Source organism: Ambystoma mexicanum, chromosome 1p (genome assembly GCF_040938575.1).
Source record: "Ambystoma mexicanum isolate Mex_15411 chromosome 1p, UKY_AmexF1_1, whole genome shotgun sequence".
In the NCBI taxonomy this organism is placed as follows: domain Eukaryota; kingdom Metazoa; phylum Chordata; class Amphibia; order Caudata; family Ambystomatidae; genus Ambystoma; species Ambystoma mexicanum.
Window position 1 is genome coordinate 1,058,768,602 of NC_090921.1, and position 23,302 is coordinate 1,058,791,903.

Here is a 23,302-nt window from a genome sequence, read left to right on the forward strand (position 1 = left end):
AGCAAAGAACTGAAAACATTGGACGTGGTTCTGTGTTCGATACTTGTTGATAGCCACACAACACCAATAATCAACCACCTTTGCCGACATCTGTATACATTTGATTTGTTAGACTGATAAGTAAGCAAACTGACAATAAATAAATATGTTCTGATGCATGTTAATGAAACCACAACTCAATTTCTCACCAAGGTCTCTTTGATTTCTGCCCCAATAGACTCCTTTGACTGAAGAGTAATGCCATGGTTTGTGGGTTCTCAATACTGTACCTTTTCTGGTGCATTGGTTGCCTCCCAACTCCCCTTCTCCATGGGCTGAGGCACCTGGTAGATGCTTTGCGGTGAAGTCGTGAATGGTGGGACCAGCTCAATATCCTCCATCCTGGGAGCGCAGGAAGGGGGCACCTGATAAATATCCTGAAGCGGCTTAGCCACCGACACCGGGATCTGATAGAGCTCGTGTGCCGGGTTCTTAGATGGAGGCACCTGATAGAGATCCTGGGGAGAGTTCATAGACTGAGGAACCCGATAGATATCCTGCGCCTTGCTTTGCAATAAGTGGTGGTGCAGGTTCTTCTGGTGCAGGATGGGCTTCTTAGCTGGTGGACTCTGGGCACCTTGAGGGACCTGGTAGAGGCCCTCCTGTCCGAGACTTTGAGCTGGAATCAAGTAGGTGTTGTCTTCCTCTTGGGACGGGTAGGCAGGATGCATGGGGGTGTACTGTGATGAGGCAGGCTGCGCGTTGTACACCCCCTGATGGTTACCAGAAGGAGCTTGATGTGGCAGTGGGTGCTCCGGGTGAGATGTCCCTGGGCCAGGACCTGCCTGCTTCTTGTCATACATCCCCACCAGAATTTTAAGCCGATTTCCGGGCACTATACCCTGACGCCCATGCAGCGAACATAGCCACCAGCCATCGAGTCCCTGGGTATTTCTTTCAAGCACAGTCATGATATCCCCCTTGCGGAAGGAAAGCTCATCAGGAGATTCTGCCACATTGTCATACAGAGCTTTGGCCAGCACATTCTGCAAAAGAAAGGAAATGGAAAACAGTGTGAAACAAGGTTTTGACACCTCTTACATAATAAAACATCAGTCAACGGCACATTGGATCTCCCGCGATGTCATGTTCACCATGGCGGCTGCAAATAGAAATGGAGCCGCCCTAATACTTCTGCAAGGGTTGCCCTTGAGCAAACTGCAGCAGCACACACACTGATTGGTAATTTTAGATTAGCTTCAAATTAAGTGGTACAGAGTCAGGCACAGCATCGCATGAGATATGGGTTCAGCAAGCAAAAGATATTGGCCCTCATTACGAGGTTGGCGGTAACCATGCCGCATTTAGTGGCATGGTTGCCTCCTTACCGCATACCGGGCTTGGGTTCCTCAAATGAGGACTTACCGGGCCATCCCAATCTTGGCGGACCCGGTAATTCCTCGTCCGAGGAACCTGGACCCGGTCCATCCCCATTCCCATTCGAGACCCCATAGGGCTCAATGGGAACGGGGAAGGAGCCAACAACCGGCCCGTTAATAATGGTCCCATTGTTAGCTCCCTGGTCTCCTCGCGGGACCCGTTAAGGGCACCTGGTTTTACCAGGCGTCCATTGCGGGTCCCACGAGTAGACCTCGTAATAGGGCGGAATGATTTACCGGCACCGGCACCATTACCGGTGCAAGTAAACCCATTCCACCCACCTCATAACGAGGGCCATTGTGTTGTACATGATGAACAGTAAATAGAAGAAACATGACAAGTCTAGATTTCAGGAGGGGCAACTGTGCAGACAGGCATTTTTCTAAGGGGCGGAAGGGCAAATGAGTGCAGGAATAATCAAGAGGTAAGAGGAAAACAGGGTGGGATTGCAGAGGCTGCAAAACTATACTGGACAAGTAAAAAGAACATTACACGAGCGATTCAAGAAGAGACAAACACTAAAACCAATATAGCCGTCTATTACAGTACACATTATGAAGATTGGAGGAACAGAAGAAAGTAGTCGAGACGGAATGAGCAGGGCATTGATGGCATAAAGGCTTCATGCATGGTGCACTGAAGGCGTTCCCTGTGCCCCAACAGTGCTCCGTATTAAAAGGACAATAGCTGTTTCGGGACAAAGCAACGGTTTTAGAGGATGTCCCCATTCGAGTGGAATTTTGGGTTGTACAACAACTGTGGAGTGGGATGTTGAACAGGGCAGGTCACTGTCAGGACTGGTGATGGAACAGTTTGTTTTTACATTAAAGGGATCCTATTTCTGCACTGGCCATTCACTGTGTGCTTCCCCATTCATCAGATGATCAAATGGGGACACCTCTCTGCAGGGCAGACGGCCCACCAGACCTCTGATGGAATGAACCTTGAGCGCTTCAGGCACTTCCCTCCCGGTCAGGGCATACAACTCTGATATGTACAGAATGATCCGTCTGGACAGAATCACTTTGGTGACTGTCTTGCTTGAACAAGCCCATTGTTGCCAAAGTAGAGCCGATCATCCTTCCTGATGTCTCTTGTCCAAGAGACAATAGTCGAGAGCCTCCTTGGGATTCAGCTGTTGAAAACTTCCCCCACCTAGAATGTTTGAGGTGGAGACTAAAAAAAAAAAACTAAAAAAAAAAAAAGATTACTCTTCACAGAGAGATGGAAATCTGGCAGGACCATGGGAAAGAACATCCACACCCTCAAAGTCACATTCTCCTTAGAGGAAAACAGGTATGGGGATTCATGGAAAGAGCCTAGTGCTCACTTGCCCTTCAAGTAGAAGTGATGACAAACAGGAAGATGATCTTAAGGGTGAGCAACATTAAGCAACAAGAATAAAGGGGCTAAAAAAAGACCGGCATCAAAAAAGTAAACCCCATATTCAAATCTCATGCCAGAACAAAAGTGTGTGGAGGGAAACCGGTTACCCCCACCCTGCAAATACTCCAAAACATTGAGGATGGGGAAAAAAGAGTCCTTTTCAGCAGACACGAAATAGCAGCCACACACCGTTAATTTGGAGGCAAGGCTGGGCTATAGCGAGCCTAAAATCAAGAACTGCAGAGGTAGGAAAAACCAAGAGTTGGAAATATCAGTCTTTGCACCATGACAAAAATGTACACGTCATGCATCCATAAATAGACTTGGTTGCAGGCCTCCATGTAGACCGGGTTACATCCAGGACATCATACAACACACCCCACTCCTTTAATCTTTGCCTCCTAGCAGCCAAACGCGAAGGTTCAACCTGCTTAGGTTTGGGTGGAGGACCCAGCCACCCGCCTCTGATGGGGAGAGCAGGTCCACGCTCACAGGAAGGCGCTAAGGCAGAGAGATGGACATGCCCAGAAGTTCTGGGCATCATGTTTTCCAGGACCATTCCAGAGCGATCAGGATCATGGTGAACCCCAACTTCTGAAGTCACTGTACAACCATAGCATGTCACAAATCAATGGAAATCGGAGTGTGAAGTTCCACTGGACACATCAATACATCACCCAGAGACACCCGCAATGGAAAATCCCTGAAGCAGACAACTAGGACTTCTTGCTGACACTGGCGGCAAAGAAGTCCACTTAAGGGGTCCCCCAAAAGGACAAGAGCTTGTCAAAAACATCCTTGCTGCACTCCAAATAGTCAGATGTTAAAGTGTGCCTGCTTAAGGCATCTGAAATGATGTTATCTGTGCCGGGAAGATGGGCAGCAAACAGGCCTTGTTCTCCAGAACCCAGAACCACAGCGTTTTGGCTTCCCAGCACAGCGGCAGTGACCCCACACAATCTTGCTTGTTAAGGTAATGTATGGCTACCATGTTGTCTGTCAAGATGAAGACACCCTTGCCTCTCGTAGAAGGAAGGAATTCCACCTGGGGCAGCCCCAGATGGCATGCAGTTCCAGTCGACTGCTTCGGCATTGGACCATAACACATTTCAGCAAAGCTTTTCACCACTCTCAGCGGAGGCCAATGGTCTCCCCTCAGTACATTCTCTCACTGGGCCCAATACAGGTGCCCCGATACACTGCCTGCAATTAGTCCAACATGTTACCGTGATACGGACAACCAAGTAGCCACTGGAGTGACCTTATCGACAACAGAGCATTGGGCACCAAAAAGATGAAGGATACCCTGAGACCCAAAAGATGCAATAAGGCAGAGGCCAGGACTGAACTCTTGGATCAGAATAGACAAGCCATCTGAAGAATGTTTGTCACCCTGTCCTAGGGGGAGAGACAGTTAAGCCCTATCTGAGTGGGAGCCCATAACCACCCATAAGAACTGGAGCAGGTGGGACAAAGTCACCTGAGACTTCTTGACATTCAGGGAGGAACCCAAGCTGTTTAGCAGATGACTGGTGTGGTCCAGGTGGGTCGACACAAGATCTAGAGTTCACGGTCAAATGAGCCAATCATCCAATTAGAATCTTTTCACTCCCGAGATGTGTGGAAATCACAGCCAACAGCTTGGTGCAGTCCCATAGAGCAGAGGACAGACCAAAGGGCATTGCCATGAACTGGAAATGGGTGTTCCAAACCACGAACCTCAAATGCTTCCTGTGCTTGGTATGGTTTGGCACATTGAAGTGGGGGATCCTCGAGGTTCAGTGAAAACAGCCAGACCTGCGACTCAAGGGTCTGGAGAATCGGGGTCAAGATAACCGTATTGAACTTGTCTTTGTGCAAATACAAGTTCATAGGTTTCATATCTACGCTGGGAAGCAGACCCCACCACACCTGCTGTCCGCCGTTTGGGTAAGAAAGTAAGAGTACCCCTCCCCCCCATCTCAGAAGGCACCAGCTGAGGAACTCCTTTCTGGCACGAAGGAGCATGAGAGATAGGTAGGGCAAGGAGCAGGACAGTCCAGGTCTTGTTGGAAGAATGGATGGCAATAATCATGTGAGAAATCCTTAACGCCCAGGTGTTGGAATTGGTGAGGTGTCCCTCCCTGACCCGCAAGGTCAAAACAGGATAAACCGGACTTGCCTTGCTCGTCAGAGGGTGGCCGCCCCATGTTGCAGTGGTGCGAGGAGGAGGAAAATCTGAGAAAGGAATGACTGCTAGAGGAAAAGGAGAGAGAGGGAGTTGCTAAACATCTAAGCCAAAAGGACTTCACAGTGGCTTTGCACACTTCCAATTTCTCCAGACTCCTCCGCCTTCGTCCCGAAGAGGTGATCACTGTCGAAGGGCATATCCAGGTGCTTAGCCAGGTTATCATGTGCAGAACCATATGTCCACATCCACAAGTGCTTGCAGAGAACAGAGCCTGTACCAATGGCTCTAGCCACGCAGCCAGCCATTTCCAGGCCTATCTAAAGGATCTGACAAGCAATCCCCTTCCCACCATTGACCCGGGATGGAAATAAATCGATTCTCATCTCAGGCAATGGGAGACTCACTTTTGACTTAGAGACTGCACTCCACAAGCAATGCGTGTATTTAGCCAGGGTACATGTAGGATTCACCACCTAGCGCAAACATTTTGCAGCCAAAGGCATCCATCTTCTTTCTTTCTCTATCAGGGGGAAAGGATGGGAAAGTGTCCGACTTCAAGCCCACAGAGGAGACCAGATTCATCCAACTCTGATATGGGCGCAGGGACAGGATTCCCAGATCCATACGGTGCCTTTTCAGAAGGTTACTGTCCACAGTTTGGGTGGAGGCGGGTTTTGCCACAGAACAAACAGTGGGCCAGCTATGAAGGATATCCACGAGGTCAAACTTGGTTGCTGATTTCACTGGAGAAGACAGGCTTAAGGTGTCAATGACTAGTCTACTGGAATTAAGTATGTTGCTTTCCTGATGTAGAAGCTTACATGAAATCCAGCTCAGGGGAAGAGTCTGGACCATTGCCATCCCCCAGAAGGTTCTAGTACTTGTAGTGTTCTGTTCAAGTTGGGGAAAATCAAGCTACACAAGATCTTTTTTCCGAACATATTTCCAAAAGGATTATGTATGTGTGTGGTAAGGTTGACTTTTTAATAATGTGTATTGTTCAAGGAATCACAATAAAATAAAGCACTTTTGAAAGACAAACAGTACATATTTCTACCAAATCGAGCGGGGACGACATGGTCACATGTCTAAGCAGCAGGCACACCTCAACTCACAGCTTCACCACTTAAATATGCGTGATAGTGGGAAATTCATGCACTGTGGTGCCACGTGCAGGCCCTGCAATCATCACAGTGCCATTCAGGACTCCATCATTTCATCATTCTAGTGGATAAAGGGATGTGGCTTACCTTGGTGTTTTCTAATCTGAACAATTAAACATGTGCTTTTTACTAGAGGGGCTGCATGGTGGATTTTAGGATAGCATAGAGAACAAGGTGGGAGGAATAAAAAAAATAAAGATCAGATTCTGGAGAAGGGAGCACTGGGATGGAGAAATACACACAATCATGCATGACCTATTGGCCATGGTTGAGATTCTATAGTTAAGGTTACATGCCACTTTACATAGGAAAATTAAAAACATTTTTCCCCCTGTAACATTGGACCTCGACCATAAAACGTCATGAATGTTTGGCAGGCCAATGATCTGCCTAGATCCGAAATGTGTAGTGAATTTCTCATGGACCCACAAAACAACCTGCGTCCAAGGCATCTTGAAACTGTCCGCTTTCATCTTTGAGATATTTGGCACACACCTAGCCTTTCCCTTTAACGTTTCAAAATGGCAAGCACAAGAGGTTTACTTTTTAAGAAAATAATTATATACTCGTACATACACAGTAAGAGCATTTTGGAAATCATACGCACTTCTGAATATAATGCACACACCATGACCAACAAAACGCGCAGAATAATATGTTTGAAATGACATGCACCTAATAATGTTTGCACCCAGTATCCATAGGCAACAGAGATTGGGCCCTGGATACAAGCCCACACGATGACCAATAGTAGTAATATGCTCATGGTCAGTGGTGGAAATGGAAAAAAATTGGTGAGGGATCCCACAGGATCGGGGGCGGAGTTTGGGGGGGCCCCCGAGGAGGCGCGGTTAAGGGGGGCAGAGCTCGCAGTTGACCTCAGATCAAAGGAAATGTCCAAAATAATAGTTTAAAACAGCACTATTTCTTTAATGCTGCTTCTTTTCCAAACCATAAATCAATTCCACGTTAAACCACTTCCATGGCACTGGGGATGAATTAGTTCACTATGCGGAAAATTGTTTTGACCAGTGTTGCCGAGTAAATATTATTTAAAATGCACAATTTGCATCCCATTTTATTTTTAAAAAACGTCCCCTTGGGGACTATTCAAACACAGTGATTTCTGTTCACCATCAGCAACGTTTTCCTTTACTTGAACCACACCCAGCACAGCTCCTGCAGCTCCCCTCTAAAAGCAGCTGGGTGACTGCACTGTGTGTGATGTTAATAGGGGTATTTATGTATGCACTGTTTGTCGGATACCTGTATATTTATTTATTTATGCAATGTTTGTCGGATACTTGTGTCCGACAAACATTGCATAAATAAATAAATAAATAAACCGGGTCGTGGCGGAGGACTGTAACTTCCTCTTGTGACCTCTTGCACGGGGTCACCAGAGGACATTTGAGTTTGCTCGCGTGTGCTTTTCTTCCCTTTTTTTCTCCCCAGGGCAGAGCAGGGGTTTGGGGCGGCTGACTCTGGACGGATCCCGAGATCCGGCTACACATCTGGTGCCGGATTACCAGCCCTGCTCAGGGTGCATTACATAGGAAAACGAAAACGTTTCTCTAACTTTGCCCCATGAATGAAAGTTCACCAAATTTGGCTCAGAAAGACAATTGGCATTGGTAGGGTGAGCAGACGTCCTGGTTTTCCCAGGACTGTCCTGGTAATTGATGCTCTGTCCCCCTTTCTCAAGATTATGTTCCCATTGGAAACGGCAGTGCTCCGTTTTTTTTGTAGTAGGTCTTCATAGCTGGCAGGCAGGAATGCACAGAACAAATTCTGCATTTTACAACTTAAGATAGTGTTAGTTTGTGATGAATTAATTATAATATGTGTTTCTTTGAACAGTAACAGTTCTCCTCCAAACGCTACTAAGTAGTGCCTTGACAGCCACTTTCAAGAGCTAGACCTACTTTTATGTTAGTTGCCCTGTCCCGTTTTTTTGCTTTTTAAATCTGGTCACCCTAGGCACGGGTAACTGGCACTAAACACAAGGCAACACTATTGCCCGTGAAAACGCACTTGGAAGAATACAATACTGTTACGAATCAGGTACACAAACACATACCATCACCAACAGTAACCCGCACAGAACAAGCTGATGCACTCAACATAGGCTCGGAATATGACGGACAGCAAAGGGCAAGAAGATGACGAATGATGGCGCAGGGCAGCTAAAGAGCCAGCCGGTAACTGACCGCATGCACGGAGCATGCGCGCTGAATAGATGTGTGCGTACTGTCGGGCGACATTTCAGCCCAATAGGCACAACCAAAACGCCCAAAAAACAGGATCTTCAATATGCACGGACTCCTGCCCCGATTAAACAGTGACACACTTAAATTAAAAGGCAATCAGTGGGGAAAAGTTATAAGGTGGATACGAAGCCAAAAGTTCAACTCTAGAAACGACGGGGATACCAATGCAAAAATACTCTGAATCCTTTCTTGCGCTTTATCCTGTACTTTGTGGATGGCCTGATGTCCCCATCCGTCCCTTCATCCAAATCTCTTGCATACGAATGGCACATCACAAAACAACACTGAATAAAAATGAAATACTTGCTGCAATGGGACCTCAAGCAGCCAAACACACTCCACACATCTGGGATTTGATGGTTTGAAAAGCCACACGCGAGTGCAAGTGGGTACACAAACGACGCCAGAGTCCACAATCATGCTCGTCAAGCCCTGGTTCAAAGTTTAAAAGTCACACACGACACACCTGACATAACCACAGGACTCCCATGACTACCAGTCACTGTGACAGCGTGTGCACATACAGGACTCCCATGACTACCAGTCACTGTGACAGCGTGTGCCCATACAGGACTCCCATGACTACCAGTCACTGTGACAGCATGTGCCCATACAGGGCTCCCATGACTACCAGTCACTGTGACAGCATGTGCCCATACAGGGCTCCCATGACTACCAGTCACTGAGACAGCATGTGCCCATACAGGGCTCCCATGACTACCAGTCACTGTGACAGCATGTGCCCATACAGGGCTCCCATGACTACCAGTCACTGTGACAGCATGTGCCCATACAGGGCTCCCATGACTACCAGTCACTGTGACAGCATGTGCCCATACAGGGCTCCCATGACTACCAGTCACTGTGACAGCATGTGCCCATACAGGGCTCCCATGACTACCAGTCACTGAGACAGCATGTGCCCATACAGGGCTCCCATGACTACCAGTCACTGTGACAGCATGTGCCCATACAGGGCTCCCATGACTACCATAAGCCAACATGATCCACGGAGCAGACCCTAAGATGTGCATGGCCCTGGGAGGCAAAGGAGAGGTGGGGGTGTCCCCTTATTTGAATGTTCAATGATGTCACAGAACGGATTTGTAATAGTCAATGCGTTCATGTAAAGTTTCAAAAAAGTTGCCAGGAGTAAGCCAAGACACAAAGTTTATGAATTGTCACGGCTAGCTATTACATATCGGGCAATATCAAGAGCACAGCTTTTTTGGAGCCACAAAAAGTCCGAGCTGAATCAGTTCTAGAGGCTTCTAATTTAGTCAGAAAAGGAAAGCTGAGAAAATGAATTGCCCAGGAGCACACACTTTGTTTGGTTAACTGGAAAAGTCAGATTTGAGACCCGTATGGAAATCAGTCGCCTGCACACACATGCCTAGCTGTAGATGGTAGAAATATTGTTTGTCACAGGACTTGTTGTAACTTTGGTTTGAAAACGCTGTGTGACTTTGGAATGCAGTGAAAAAATGGTGGATTGTGTTCTGCTAACTGAATTAAACTGTTGTTTTTAAAAGATTTGCGCGATTGCTTTTATTTTTGTACTGCATATATTTGGCCATATTGTCCAAAGTAGCTCTATGCTTTTCATTCAGAACTCAAGAGGAGGATTGTTTTGAATGAATCCCCAAGCAAAGCTTATGGTATTATCCCTGCAGAAGGTCTCCTGCTGTGAACACCGGTTGTCCCGGTAGAGACTGGACATCGGGCAGACAGGGCACAGTATAGTGCGATCGAAGCGTATCCCTATTTAACAGATCGGCTGTGAAGATGCGAGAGTAAGCGGTTTCAAAAGGTCTTCATGTGTTAACAAAATCAGAAGGGCTGGAGACATTAAAAAACAGGGGTCCAAAGGGGTTCATTGATAGACATACAGGAAGTGAACACATTTTAAAGTGAAATCTGCAAATTGAATTCAGTTGGCACTTCTTAATAGAAGAAAGTGCACAGGACACATGAGCATTGACCTTTCAAAAAATGTATCACCACCACCTGAAAAATAACCGTTGGGGCTCTGGGTGGGAAGACACAGAAGGCCGATGCCTAGGGCCAGCCGTGATTGACCATTCCGTTTGGCAGACGCTCAACCACTCCTAGATTTAACTTTGCATTCTGGGTAGTCCTGGATTAACAACGGAAACCAAGGATTACAAGTTCCAGAATGCAATGTTAAAACCGGCACTGGATGAGCAGGACCTGGATTAGATCTGGGCTGTCAGATATTTTTTGTTCAGGGCGAATTTGTGCCTTCTAAGTCTTGGAAACCAGAAAAGCCCCAACATTGGAAATAGGTTTATGTAGGTATTAAGTGCAAAGATTCCCGAGTCGATCTTACGGTGGTCTGGTTCTTAGAAGAGAGGAAGAAGAAACAAGTGCAATGGAAGTGAGGACTGGGCCAAAGATAGCCACCTTTTCATTACTCATTAATAAAGGGATGAGCTCTGAAATTAGGGAAGTAGAGGGAGGGAAATTCCAGAATCTAGGTGCAACATCGGAAAAGAAGCAAACACTGTCCCTGCCACGGTACCTAGGAATCATCAGCCAGGTAGTTCCCGGTCAAAGATATTCAGTAGGTTAATCGTTCTGAAGTTAATCTTGAATAAATTATATTTATTTATTTATTTGTACAGCGCTTATAAACAGGTGAAGTGCTTCAAGGGGGGAAGGGAGCAAGGGAATACAGTAGTCATTCTTAGGCCTTGAAGTTTCCATATGATCTAACAAAAAATATATAACTAGCATACTAGGCCTGACAGCATTTGAAGTGTTTCGGCGCAACCACGCTAGGGAGGGGAGACAAAGGGGGAGACAGGACAAACGAACATTGAGGTACATGCAAGTGTACAGACTGAAGTGCGAGGGAGATGAGGGGGGACAAGTGCGTCCAGTCCAGCAGGGCCCTGGGTTAAGTGTACTGAGGTTACCCCTCTCATGGAAACGAAATGCTGAAAGTGCACTAGTGCTGATCATAGTGCAGAGGCCTGCAGGCAAGTGCAAAGACTGACAGGGGAGCCTGGGACCTGTGAGGCTCGGGAGGTGAACCAGGCGACCAGTCAGCAAAAACTGAACAAGAGTTAGGGAAGAGCAGGCGGAGGAGGAAGGCAGGAGGGAAAAGAAAGGAGGTTAGCAAGAGAGAGGGAGAGAGAGGGGAAGAGAAGAGGAATATCTTGAGGAGTTTCCGGAACTTAAGTAGCTCCGGCTCAAGACCGAGAAAGGCAGGGAGGCTGTTCCAGAGGGAGGCACCTGCAGAGGATAAAGATCTATCCCCAAATTCTCTATTTGGAGAAATGGCTCACCCACAAATAGTTGGACGACGATGAGTGGAGGTCACTAGAGGGGGAGTATTTAGGAAGAGAGTGCTGTAGATAGTGCGGGCCCCGGCCCCAGAAGGCCTTATGGTCTATGCAGAGGGTCTTGAACTTGATCCTTGCAGCCATGGGGAGCCAGTGGAGGGATTTCAGCACCGGAGTGATGCGGTCGCTGGGCTTGAGGCCAAGGATAAGCCTCGTGGTTCTGTTCTGGATGAGTTGTAGCGGACGGAGAGTACAAGAAGGAAGATTGAGGAAGAGGCTGTTGCAGTAGTCCAGCCCAGAGAGAACCAGGGCTCTGGAGACAGTGAGCCTCTGGAGGAAGGTGAGAAAAGGTAGAATACCTGTAAGGAGGTGCAACTCGTAGTGGGGCTTTTTGGAGATGTCCGAGATGTGAGAAGAGAAGGAGAGAGTGGAGTCGAAAATGACCCCCAGATTTCAAGCCTCACTAGCAGGTGAGGGCGCAGGGACAAGGGAGGCCAGCCAGAGGGGAAATAGGAAAGAGGGAGCGGAGGGTGGGGGGGCCCAATCCACAGAAAGGCCCGGTGAGACATGCACAATGTTTTAGATGGTATTGGTTTATGGACATGAAGACAGTGAAGTGATGGAGGATTGGAAATGCACGTTTAAAGCATCCCGTGCCCAATGATAGATGAGCAGCTTCATTCCGAACTATCTGTAGTTCCTCGAGAAAATAGACAGTGCAATCAAAATGCAAGGTAATGCAGTAGTAACAGAACGCATATGAGGGCTGTGACAACTCTATGTCCCTTATGCAGAGCCCAGAAGGTGAGCACTTTCTGTAGTATTGTCAGAGCCTAAAAACTTGAGCTAATCACAGCTTCAAATCTAAAGCAGGAAAGGGGGCATTATCAATGTTAAATCAGAGGTTTTCAGGCAGGTAGACGGAAGACAGACTATGTCTGTCAGCTAAAAGGGAGCTGTTGCAAAGGCCATCTGGGCCACTGAGCAAGAGAACCTTGGTTTTACTGCGATTGTACTTTAGTCAATGATAGCTCATCCAGTTATCACTAACACTCCCGAATAATAATCGCCAGCAAGAGACTAGCACATTCCAGCCGGAGGAGAATCTGGATATGGTCAGCATCAGCACAAAATCTAAAAGGAGTCCATTAGCAACACTAAAGGGTGAACCTAAATATGGACAAGGGAAAGGAAAGCATTTTGGAACCCACCATTTAGCACACAGCGATTGGAGACAAAGTGCGATTTCATGACCGACAGAGAATGGGTGTTCGAAGAACGACCGGAATGAAGAAACAAGTGTCATGCACAGTCCCCAGCCGTTTTGTGTTCTTGGATCAGGCGCTTATTATAAAATGTACAGATGTGGCAGACAGGTCAAAAAGGACCGCTCTGGAAAAGCTGAAGGAGAAGCAAGAGTAATGACTGAAGAGTTGAGTTTAACAAGAGTGCAAATCTTACTATCGTTGCTGGTGAAAGAGTATAAAGTTAGAGCTAAGGAGGTACAGCAATAGTTACATCCAAGCAATTAGACATTTCCATTGCTATAATGAAGGCTTCGCTACTCACTTGGTGAAAGGAAGTTACTTGATTCAAAAACGCGGCCCTAAGTGTCATGAAAAAGAGCTGATTTACAAGATCAAAAGTGGGCTCTGAGGTTTTCTTGGTCCCCAGAGGTACCAACAGACTCATCATTGCCATGAAATGACATGCGTCTTAACCCATCAGTTAACCAGCTAGCTTTCGCTGGTTGTCAGTTATGGGAGATAGTTTCCGGTATCAGCTTATCAAGGACAGCGGTGAAGCCAGAGGAAATATGGGGCACCGGCAACAGAGGGATCAAAATTCCAAGAGTAGAGTTTCATCTTCATCAGAATCGGCAAATAGGACTGACCCAAGTTTCTTTTCAGTTGAGAAGGAAGACTATGCAGAAAAGGGGGTTTTCTTTGAGGTAGAAGCAACGTTTTCTCAAATTTGACTGGCACATGATCAGTCCATGTCTTGGCGGTGGGCGGCGGGGGATTAGTGTATCAAGTTAAGAGGAGAAAAGATGTGGTCCAATGTGTGACCAGTACACCGGGTAGTGCCAGTCACCGCTTGAAGAAGATCCAAAAGGGCTTAGGGACATGCAGAATAATGGAGGTGGCTGGCAAGGTTATATTGTCAGCACAGATATTCAAATGTCTCAAGATGAAAATTGGTCCATAAATGGTACAGGTGTGGGCAATAGATCAATTAGGTTATTGGTAAAGGTAGGGGTGGTTAGAAATATTGCAGTGAGAGTATAGCAGGAGCAAGGTAGAGTTTGACAAGAAGACAGTCTGCATTGGCGCAAGAAGGGAAGCTTAGGATTTGACCACACCTCCAGCAGGTGGTCCATTTTCAGAGGTCACTCTCTAGGCAGCATGAGGTCTGGGGTTGTCTTTGCCTACAGCAGACAGCTGTGTGGTGCAGATATTATAATGAAAAGGTTTTCCACTGCAAATTCCAATTGATGATTTCCAGGGTGTACAACCTTTGACTTAATTATTCTCCAAGTATATATTCACTGCTCACACCAAAGAGCTCAATTGAGGGTTAAACATGCATGTCATAAGTTAACAACTTTTAAAAAGGCGTTGGCCAGCAAGTACACGTTTAAAGTGACAAAGCCTTTAGTTTGTGAAGACTGAGGTTTCTTTGGGGTATACGCGCATACCATCAGCTCCAGCTGGCAGCTTCATTCCATGGCAAAATCCAAGATACATGAATGGAAGGAGAGGGTGAGCTATTGCAGATAATCATAGGCAGTGGTGGAAATGGAAAAAATGTGGTGGGGGATCCCTCAAGGTCCAGGTGGGGGCGGAGTTTGGGGGGGCGGTGCCGGAGTTGGGGGCGGAGCTGGCAGTTGACCTCCGATCAAAGGAAATGTCCAAAATAATAGTTTAAAACAGCGCAATTTCTTTATATATGAATTCCACTTTAAAACACTTCTATGGCACTGGTGATGAGTTACTTCACTGTGCAGATAATAGTTTTGACCAGTGTTGCTCAGTAAATATTATTTGAAATACACAATTTGCATCCCATTTTATAAAAAAACACCCCATTGGGTACTATTCAAACGGGGTGATTTCTGTTCGCCAGAAGCAACGTTTTATTTTACTTGAACCGCATCCGTACAGCTCCTGCAGCTCTCCTCTGAGAGCAGTTGGGTGGCTGCATTGTGTGTCATCGTTCCAATGTTAATAGGGCTATTTATTTATTCATGCAATGTTTGTGGATATCCATATATTTATTTATTTATGCAAGGTTTGTCGGATACAAGCATCCGACAAACCTTGCATAAATAAATAATCTGGGGCCATGGATCCGACAAACATTAAATAAATAAATAACCCGAGTCGTGGCCGAGGACTGTAAATTCCACTGGTGACCCCTCGCACGGGGTCACCAGAGGAAGTTACAATTTGCTTGTCCTGCAGCTGTGACCTGGATCAAAAACCTGTAAGGGGGTGGATCAGCTCAGCAGCTCATTGCCGCCATGAGCGCTCTGCCGTCTCGGGCGGTTTTTTTTCAAGCTTTTTTTGCATGTAACCCAGCGCAGAGCATGGGTTTGGGGTTTGTGGTGGCAAACTCTGGCCGGATCCAGAGATCCGGCTACACATCTGGTGCTGGATCTCGGATACGCGAGAGCCGGCCCAATGACCAGCACTGACCTTAGGCCAGCTGTATTGATCTCTGTACAGCGGAACAAAGAAGGGTAGATAGCGGGGTGTGGAAATCTTAAAAGACCACTTAAAAAAGCTCAGCTCAGTTCCCTTGTAAAAGTTGAAATGCCCACAAGGAGAGGCCAGCCGATCGATCATTAACACAAGAGCCCTCCAGAAGTCAGGTACAGCTCTGCACACAATTTGGGTAATCCATGACAAGTTTAACAAAAATCAAGACCAAGCCACTGCCGTGTTCACAAACCTCTCTTTCGAGTGGAACTGACGGGGGCCGCCTGGGAGCAGCGCGCGCACCGCCGTTCCCGGGGGCGACTAATGGAAAGAAGAGGGCGCCGTGTCCTTGAATGAGAAATCGGGCAACACCGCGTGGTCTGAAATGCGCACGCTTTGCTCTTAAAATAATTAGGAGAGCACAACAGTTATCACAACCAAAAACGCGTGATACTGGGTAAAAGCAATTACATTAGTATGATGTAATCGGATCTAAAGCCAGGCAGGGCCCGGTTCCTAACATTATAACCTTGAAAAGCAGAAACAACGCAACATCCTCTGTACTGCCCAGGTCTGCCCTGTCCTGTTTCAGCAGGAACACATGCGCCCGCCCCGAACAGGTTTCCACATCTCGGACTAGCAGCCAACAGGAACGCCAACGTGAGAGAGCACGTCCATCTTGCGTACGTTGCCTCAGATAAATCGATTCAGAAAGCAAATGTTGCACAATCTTTACGTTGAAAGTACTCGGTTTAATACTTTAATCCGCGAGGCAGCCGGCTGTGCCAAATGTTGGAAGCGTGGCTTCATTCCACCAACCAATATGTTCTTTGCACGTCACAGAAGGTTGATGAAATGAATTTAAAACAAGAGCCTGCAGTGGTCGAAGTGTACAAAAAAGTAGTGGAACTATGTTCCCTGCTGGCGTGCCCCCACTCCTCACAAACCCCTCCGCCACGCCCTCGCCAGAGCGCAACAAACCCCCAAACACACCTGCTGCTTAAGGGAATGTGAAGTGCAAGTCTCAACTTCTTCCTGCTATTTCTTTTTTCTTCTATGGTTTATTTTTAAAATAAAAGTATAGGAATAGTAAATCTTTTTTTTAAATTAAATGTATGGAAGAAGCACCGCTCCGGCGCACTTCGACCACTGAGAGCCTGTAATTAACATGCGTGAAAACGAACAGAAGTTTAGGAATAGCCTTCTTTTGGAAATTACAGGAAGCCCTGAAAACTCAATCGGTGTTGACGGTCATACATTGCAGTTACAAATGCGTTATTGCTGTCCTTTCGTCGTGGCATGAAGTTTATTAAAGTTACAAGTGAGAATCTTAAAAGTACTTAACACAAAAGAGACAGCATTTCAAACAAAACAGTAGAGCATAACCCCTGCATTTGTCCATTTGCCCTCATCGCCAATTAGCCCTCATTCGCTCGTTGCTTCGCTGCACCTTGTTTCTTTGCACGCAATGAATTGGCATGAGACGGTATTTTCAAATGGCAAACTTGGCCGCAGTTTTATTTCCATAACAGAATTATTGTACACATTTTGTGAACTCCAGTCTGTAAGTGTGGCGCTTGCTCCGTGTCCGACCTCACCTGCTTCCCCCTAGACCTTTGTATAGCTTCCATAGTAGGCCCAACTCTCCCAACCCTTTGTGCCTGAGCCTATCCTGCCCATGCAGGTGTCTGCGGGTGGGGAAAGCGCCCTTTCTTTCTTGGGGGAAGCTGTGCCTTAGTTGTTACCACCAGACGCCCCCGCCGTTAGGCCCCCAAGAGGCGCTGGTCCGGAAGAGCGACGACCCATTCCGGTTCCCTTCTGGCTCATCCGGAGTCTGTCATTTGTGCTTGGTGGCCCAAACACTCCCACGCCACTAAGTGGGTTACCGCCCACCGTGGCTCCCCTTCCTCTTGTCTCCCTTCTACAGCTCCAACAATTTGGTACATATGTTTCAGAAAAAGAGTTCCATTCCCATTGCAGATAGATGCACAGCATCCTTTAGAAAGTATTCGGGAGTTTTCCCGTTGATCAGGCCATGTCTGATTTGATGGAAGCCTCTGCCCCTGCAGAACTTCGCCATGGCCCCATTCAGTTTTCTCCTCGATTTTTCGACCGCTGAACGGCTCTCAGCCCCCCTCCATGCTGCCCTGGGAATTACCTCTGACCACACGATTCTGTCTCACCCAGTTGTGCCGAGATCTCCTGTAACGAGAGCATCATGTCCCTCAACAAAACCCCCCTCCCCAGGTTGGTCAAATCATTCCCTCCCAAGTGGATCACCAGCACCTCTGGCTTCTGCTGCTTACCCAGAAGCCTTTTTAGCAGCCCCTATAGCTGTGCCCATTTCATCCCGGCACCCTGTGCCACTCAATTCGGAACTCGTCGGCCGTCAGCTCCTCCTGCTGTGGTGTCCAGCTCGCCTTGGCCCTGGAGACAAAAGAGTGCCCTACTACCCACACGGTGTGCTTCCTCCTCCTTTGCAATGCTGGTAAATGAGAAGTAGAGGGAACGGCATGTTAAATCACATCTTTTCTGTCTGATATATCTTTTAAAAACACCCAGAAGACCATCTCCCCAATTTCATGATGTCCTCAGCCCCCAAGCCCCCGGCTGCTGCGGAGGTGGCGGCCCCTATCCGGAACGAATGGGTCCCTAACCGACCTTCCGTTAAACCCATTTTTGCCAGGGCCAGCTCATTACCTTTTTGAACTGGAAGCGGCTCAATGCAAAACCGTCCCTATGCAAAAGCAATGGTGCCCCCGCCTCTGATGGTTGACGCTGCCGGAGAAAGTTGGCCACCGCCACCACCGGGCACACTCAGCTTTTTTGAATGGCTTGAAGCATCAGTGCCACCCCTTTCCCTTTTTGATCGGTCTTTGACCTCCGCACTTAAAATGACCACCTGGTGGTGTTTACTTGCACATCCATCAACCGTAAAAACCTGCTCCCCTTGCTCTCTTTATTCTCCGGCACCAGCTCGCTGGCCCCGAGTGCCCCAAAGAATGCTACAGTAAAGGCCGCCATGAATAACACCTTCTCAGCTTTGCCGTTGCACATGTGTCAAGACATTTAATCAACCCATGCAGCTTTATAATATCGATGGACCGTCTCTCGTCGGGTTTTGGTACCGATTGCTTAGCCCAGCCTCTCATGGCCAGTGTGATGTAATGCTCTTTGGTGAGGTCCCTTTCCCCCCCTGAGATTGGCATAATGTGCTATGGCCGCCAGGTGATACGTCACCCATGCTCGGGTTTTCCCCGTCTTCCAGCACCAGCCCACAAAGGCCCGTACCGCATTTTCTCCTTGACCCTCTGGCAGCACCCCATTCTGGAATTCTAAAAAACGTTACCAACATGCCCTGTACCTCTTTGCTGTACCTGGTGCCAGCACTGTCTCTACCAAGGAGCTCAGATCACCCCAATCATTCCCCACCATTGTTCCTTGAACGGAGTCATCGCCTTCCTTGCTTCTGAGCAGCTTTCTCTGAACCTCTCCCACTGTAAACGAGACAGAGAATCAGCGGCCGTATTTTTAATACTGGGAATGTGCCGTGCCTTGACCTCGATGCTCAATGCTAGAAGACATTTGGCGAGTTCCCCGATTAGGCTCAGCACCCTCAAATTGCCTGAAGACCCAATGTTGATAATCTGGACCACTGCCAAGTTGTCAGACCACAAGGAAACCTTTTTGTTCTCGAGGAATTCCCCCCATAACTTAAATGCCACTACTATGGGGAACAGTTCCAACAGCGTGATATCCTTAGTGACACCCTTCTTGTGACACTCGGGTGGCCATGCTTTGCCACACCACCTGCCACCCAGGATTGCTCCGAAACCAAGGGACCCAGATGAATCAGTAAATAGTTTGAGCCTCTCGCTGCTTGCCCAGTCCGCCCTCCAGATTGCAACCTCATTGGACCCCGTCAGAAATGTATCCCACATCTGGAGATCCTCCTTCACCTTGGCTCCCAACCGGACGTGCTGAGAGGCGTGCTGCAGCCCTACTGTTTTTAGCTCCACACTTCTGGCAAACACCTTGCCCAACGGTATCACTCTCCCTGCAAAATTGAGGTTCCCTGCCAGTGCCTGCAACTCCCTCAGGGTTGCTTTGCTCTTCCCCAACAACTCCTGAATCATGCCCTGCAGCCTCTGTACTTTGTCGAGCGGTAGCCTGCACTCGCCCTTTATTGAATCCATTTCAATCCCCAAAAATGTCAGGGTGGTGGCTGGGCCCACGGTTTTTCCCGGCGCCAGTGGCACCCCCAAGTGCCTCATCATCCCTTGAAATTCCTCCATGAGAGCCCTGCACTCATCGGTCCCTTTCCTACCAATGAAGAGAAAATCATCAACATAATGCAACATTCCACCCTCCTTCGTTTTTTGCCTCACAGTGAATTCCAGGAAGGTGCTGAATGCTTCAAAATAAGCGCATGAGATGGCGCAGCCCATTGGTAGACATTTATCATAGAAATATTCCTTGTCCACCTTGAACCCCAGCAAATGATGGCTGTCTTTGTGGATCGGCAATAATCTAAATGCTGATTCTATGTCTGGTTTCCCTATCAGGGCCCCCCTCCCTCCAGACTTAACCATTTGTACCGCATCATCCAATGAGGCAGACTGCACCCTGCACAACTCTTCTGGTATGCTGTCATTCACTGACTGCCCCTCAGGGAAAGAGAGGTGGTGGTTCAGGCGGAACTGACCCTCCTCTTTTTTAGGTACCAACCCTAGTGGTGACACCACCAAGTTGCCCATGGGCGGGGAAGAGAAGGGGCCTGCCACCCACCCCAGCTTCAACTCTTTCTCCACCTTCTGCTCCACCACCTCTGGTTTCTCCAGGGCTGACCTTAAGTTGGTCGCCTCCTTCCCCCCCTTGGCCTCCTGCACCCGGGATCTGAAAACCCCACCTAAACCCTTGCCACAACAACTTCGCATTAACTTTGTTATGATATATATTAAGAAAAGGAGTCATGGCAAGGAGATTGACTGGCGTGGCCAAGTTCCCTTTAATCACAATTTTGACATCTATGGCTTTCTCAACATTGATTCTGCTTGCTGGTACTTCAATCTCTTTTAGCTTTCTCTTTTGCTTTGCTGCTGCCTTTGTGTTTGGCCTCGCCTGCAGTGGCGCAGCGAGAACCGGAGCTACTACCCCTAGGGTGTCTGTATCTGCATGCTTTACCATAAGAACAGTACCCTTCTGCAAACCTCCAACAATTCTCTTGCTCCCCCTGGTGGGTTGCTGCCCGATACACCCAGGAGGAGGGCCCGCGAAAGGACCTCTTACCCCCCTGCGTGTGACCCTTCTGCCCCTCCATGTCCGGGATCTATCCACCTGTTTGTCCTCAGGTTCCCTGGCGGGCACCATCTTGTTGATGTACCCCCCCGACATCAACCTCATCCCAAGACATTGCCGGCCACACTTGCATTTTCAGTCTGAAACCCTGGTCATAGTCCAGCCACCCCTCACCCCCATACTTCAGATACATATTGTGAATATACTGCTTGTATGCTATCATTGATAGTGCACCCTGTGGATATTTCTCTAACATTACTGACATGTACATCCTAAATGTTTTGGGCCAGTTGTTAATGGAGCGCTCGACCTTGGCACTCTCCCTGTCCCTTTTCTCTTTCTCCTTTTCAGACAGCTCCTTTAAACCTCCTCCCAATGGTATAATCCCCAGCAAATCAAAGATGTCCACAAACTCTTTCCTCCACAGCCTCTCTTTGGTGGCCCATGGGATATGAGAATTGACTGTCGCCCGCACTGGTGCGAACCCCGGCATTGGCCTTCCATACTGGGTTGCCTGCCCCCAGGCTCCCCCTGCCCCAAAGTTGCCTAGCCCTGCTGCCGGAGGCTGTGCCGGGTTCTCCCCTCCTATCATGATAGCCCCAGGTCCTTGACCCCGCCAACTTTGTCCCGCTTGTGCACCTGTTGTTGCCATTGGTCCCGGCTGCGGTGCCTCACCACTGATGTTGGGAGCCCCAGGCCCCAGACTCCACCAGGCTTGACCCTTCTGTGCCCCTGCTGAGGCAGCCACCTGGGACTGCTGACTGCCCCCCCGCCAGCTGAGCCTGCACTAGACAAACCAACCGACAAAAATCCTTCTGGTGGAATCCCGCTCCTCTGAGGTAATTGACCTAACCCCCCTAACGGGGACCAAGCCTGAGACATTCCACCCAGAGGTCCCCCAGAGCCCTGAGTCATCCCTTGCTTAGACAATTCTCCAATACCATTCCCAACATTATCTGACACATTAGCAGTTACATTTGGCATTTGCCCATTTTTCCCCCATGCTTGCATGGATTCCATGACCATACCTTTGACCATCTCCAGGGATATGGATCCTCCCACATCTACATCCACCGGTCTGGTTGCAGGACTGCTGGGTGGGCCCCCTCGGTTCCCTGGAGCCTCTGCAGGTGTAGGAGCCGTTAGGGCTGCATCCTCCTGCGCCCTCCCTTTCCCTCGTGGTTTCTTGGCAGTGTTGGCCTGTTCCCTGCTAGCCTTGGCTTTCGCCGTCATTGTCCTCTTCCTTTTCTTGTCCTGGACCTCTTCCTCTTCCTCTTCTTCTACGCTGTGTATCTCCACCTCCACCAGCATCCCCTCACCGGCGCTGTCCTGAAACATGAGGGGTGAGCTACCCTCCTGGCTGGGCCCTGGTGTTTCCTGTCCAGCCTGAGCCACCATAGAGCTCATCCAGTCAGATCCGTGGGTTACCGCCGCCAACCTTGCCATTTCCATAAATGTCTCCAGCTCCATTCTAGTAGCCTGCCGATATATCAATGTGTCCCCAGCTGCTGTGACCTTCCACATGCTTTTTTCCTTTCCCTGCTAGTTGTAATGCTACGTGGTTTTACCCCATACCCCAGCTGCACCCCATGATTGGGGGTGCCTTCCCCTGTTGGTTTCCTGCGCACAATCCGTTTCAAGGGGGCTGTGGGCAGGGGGTTCGCTGGAGCATGTGGTGCTGTGCCTTGCTGCGCCTTCCGTGTGTCAACACCTGGTCGACTTCGACCGAGCGGCTTTCTACACTGTCCGCTCCCCACGCCGGGCTGTTTACGAGGATGGGGGGGGGCGGTGGAGCGCTTTCAGGCACGTGTCTGCTGCCGCTCGGATTCGGCCTTCCTTTCCCCTGGCAGCCGGGTCTCCTCGCCCAGCTTCTGGTCCCGCTCGGCGGCCCGAGTACCTTGGTCCGCAGCAGAAAGAGGGGGGGGGGACTCTCACCGCCCGTGTCGCTCCCTCCCGTCCTACACCTAAATGCGCCTTCTCTTCCTTGGGCTCAGCACTGAAGGCTCCCTCGCCGGTGCCGTGCTTCACGCCTCGCTAATGCCGCTTCCCGGACTGCTGGGCCCCTCCAGACGCCACGCACCAGCGACGTAGGTGTTGTTTCTAGCGCTCCTGGAACGGCTACACCGCTTCCTGGTCCGCTGGCCTCCACCTGGGCCAGCGGACCAGGAAGCGGTGCCTGCAGGCTCGATTGGAGCGCTCCTGGTGCCGCGCTCCAATCGAGCCTGCAGGCCCGCTGGCTTCTCGATCCTCTCCTTGTCCCCACTGGCGATGCTCTTCATGACCTCTGCTCCTGGGGGTCGTGGCTTAGCAGCGCACTCCACACGACGCGGCTCCACGAAGAAACGAAATCCAAAACGAAATCCCTCACACAGCACAGCGTGTCTGCAGGGTCCTACTGCAGAAGCTGGATATCTCTGCTGCAGGACCCTGCTCGTTATAAAGGGGCTCACCCCGCCCCTTTCCTTTGTTTTGCCCTTTGCGGGCTTCGGGGTGTTTTGGCGCTGTTCCGCCCCCCTACCCTCCCCTTTCCCAGGGGGAGGGGAACAAGTTGGTAGAGGACACTGTAGTGGTTATCATGCTGCCTCCT

General features: G+C 48.9%; 1 protein-coding gene across 2 annotated transcripts in view; it reads right to left on the reverse strand.

The window, feature by feature from the left end:
- BCAR1 (BCAR1 scaffold protein, Cas family member) overlaps nt 1-23,302 on the reverse strand; it is a 329,630-nt gene that overhangs the window by 146,815 nt on the left and 159,513 nt on the right. For both annotated transcript variants that reach the window (XM_069604505.1, XM_069604502.1), the window contains exon 2: nt 270-1,025. In XM_069604505.1, coding sequence (XP_069460606.1) covers nt 270-1,025 — 756 coding nt within the window. The remainder of the gene's footprint in view (nt 1-269; nt 1,026-23,302) is intronic.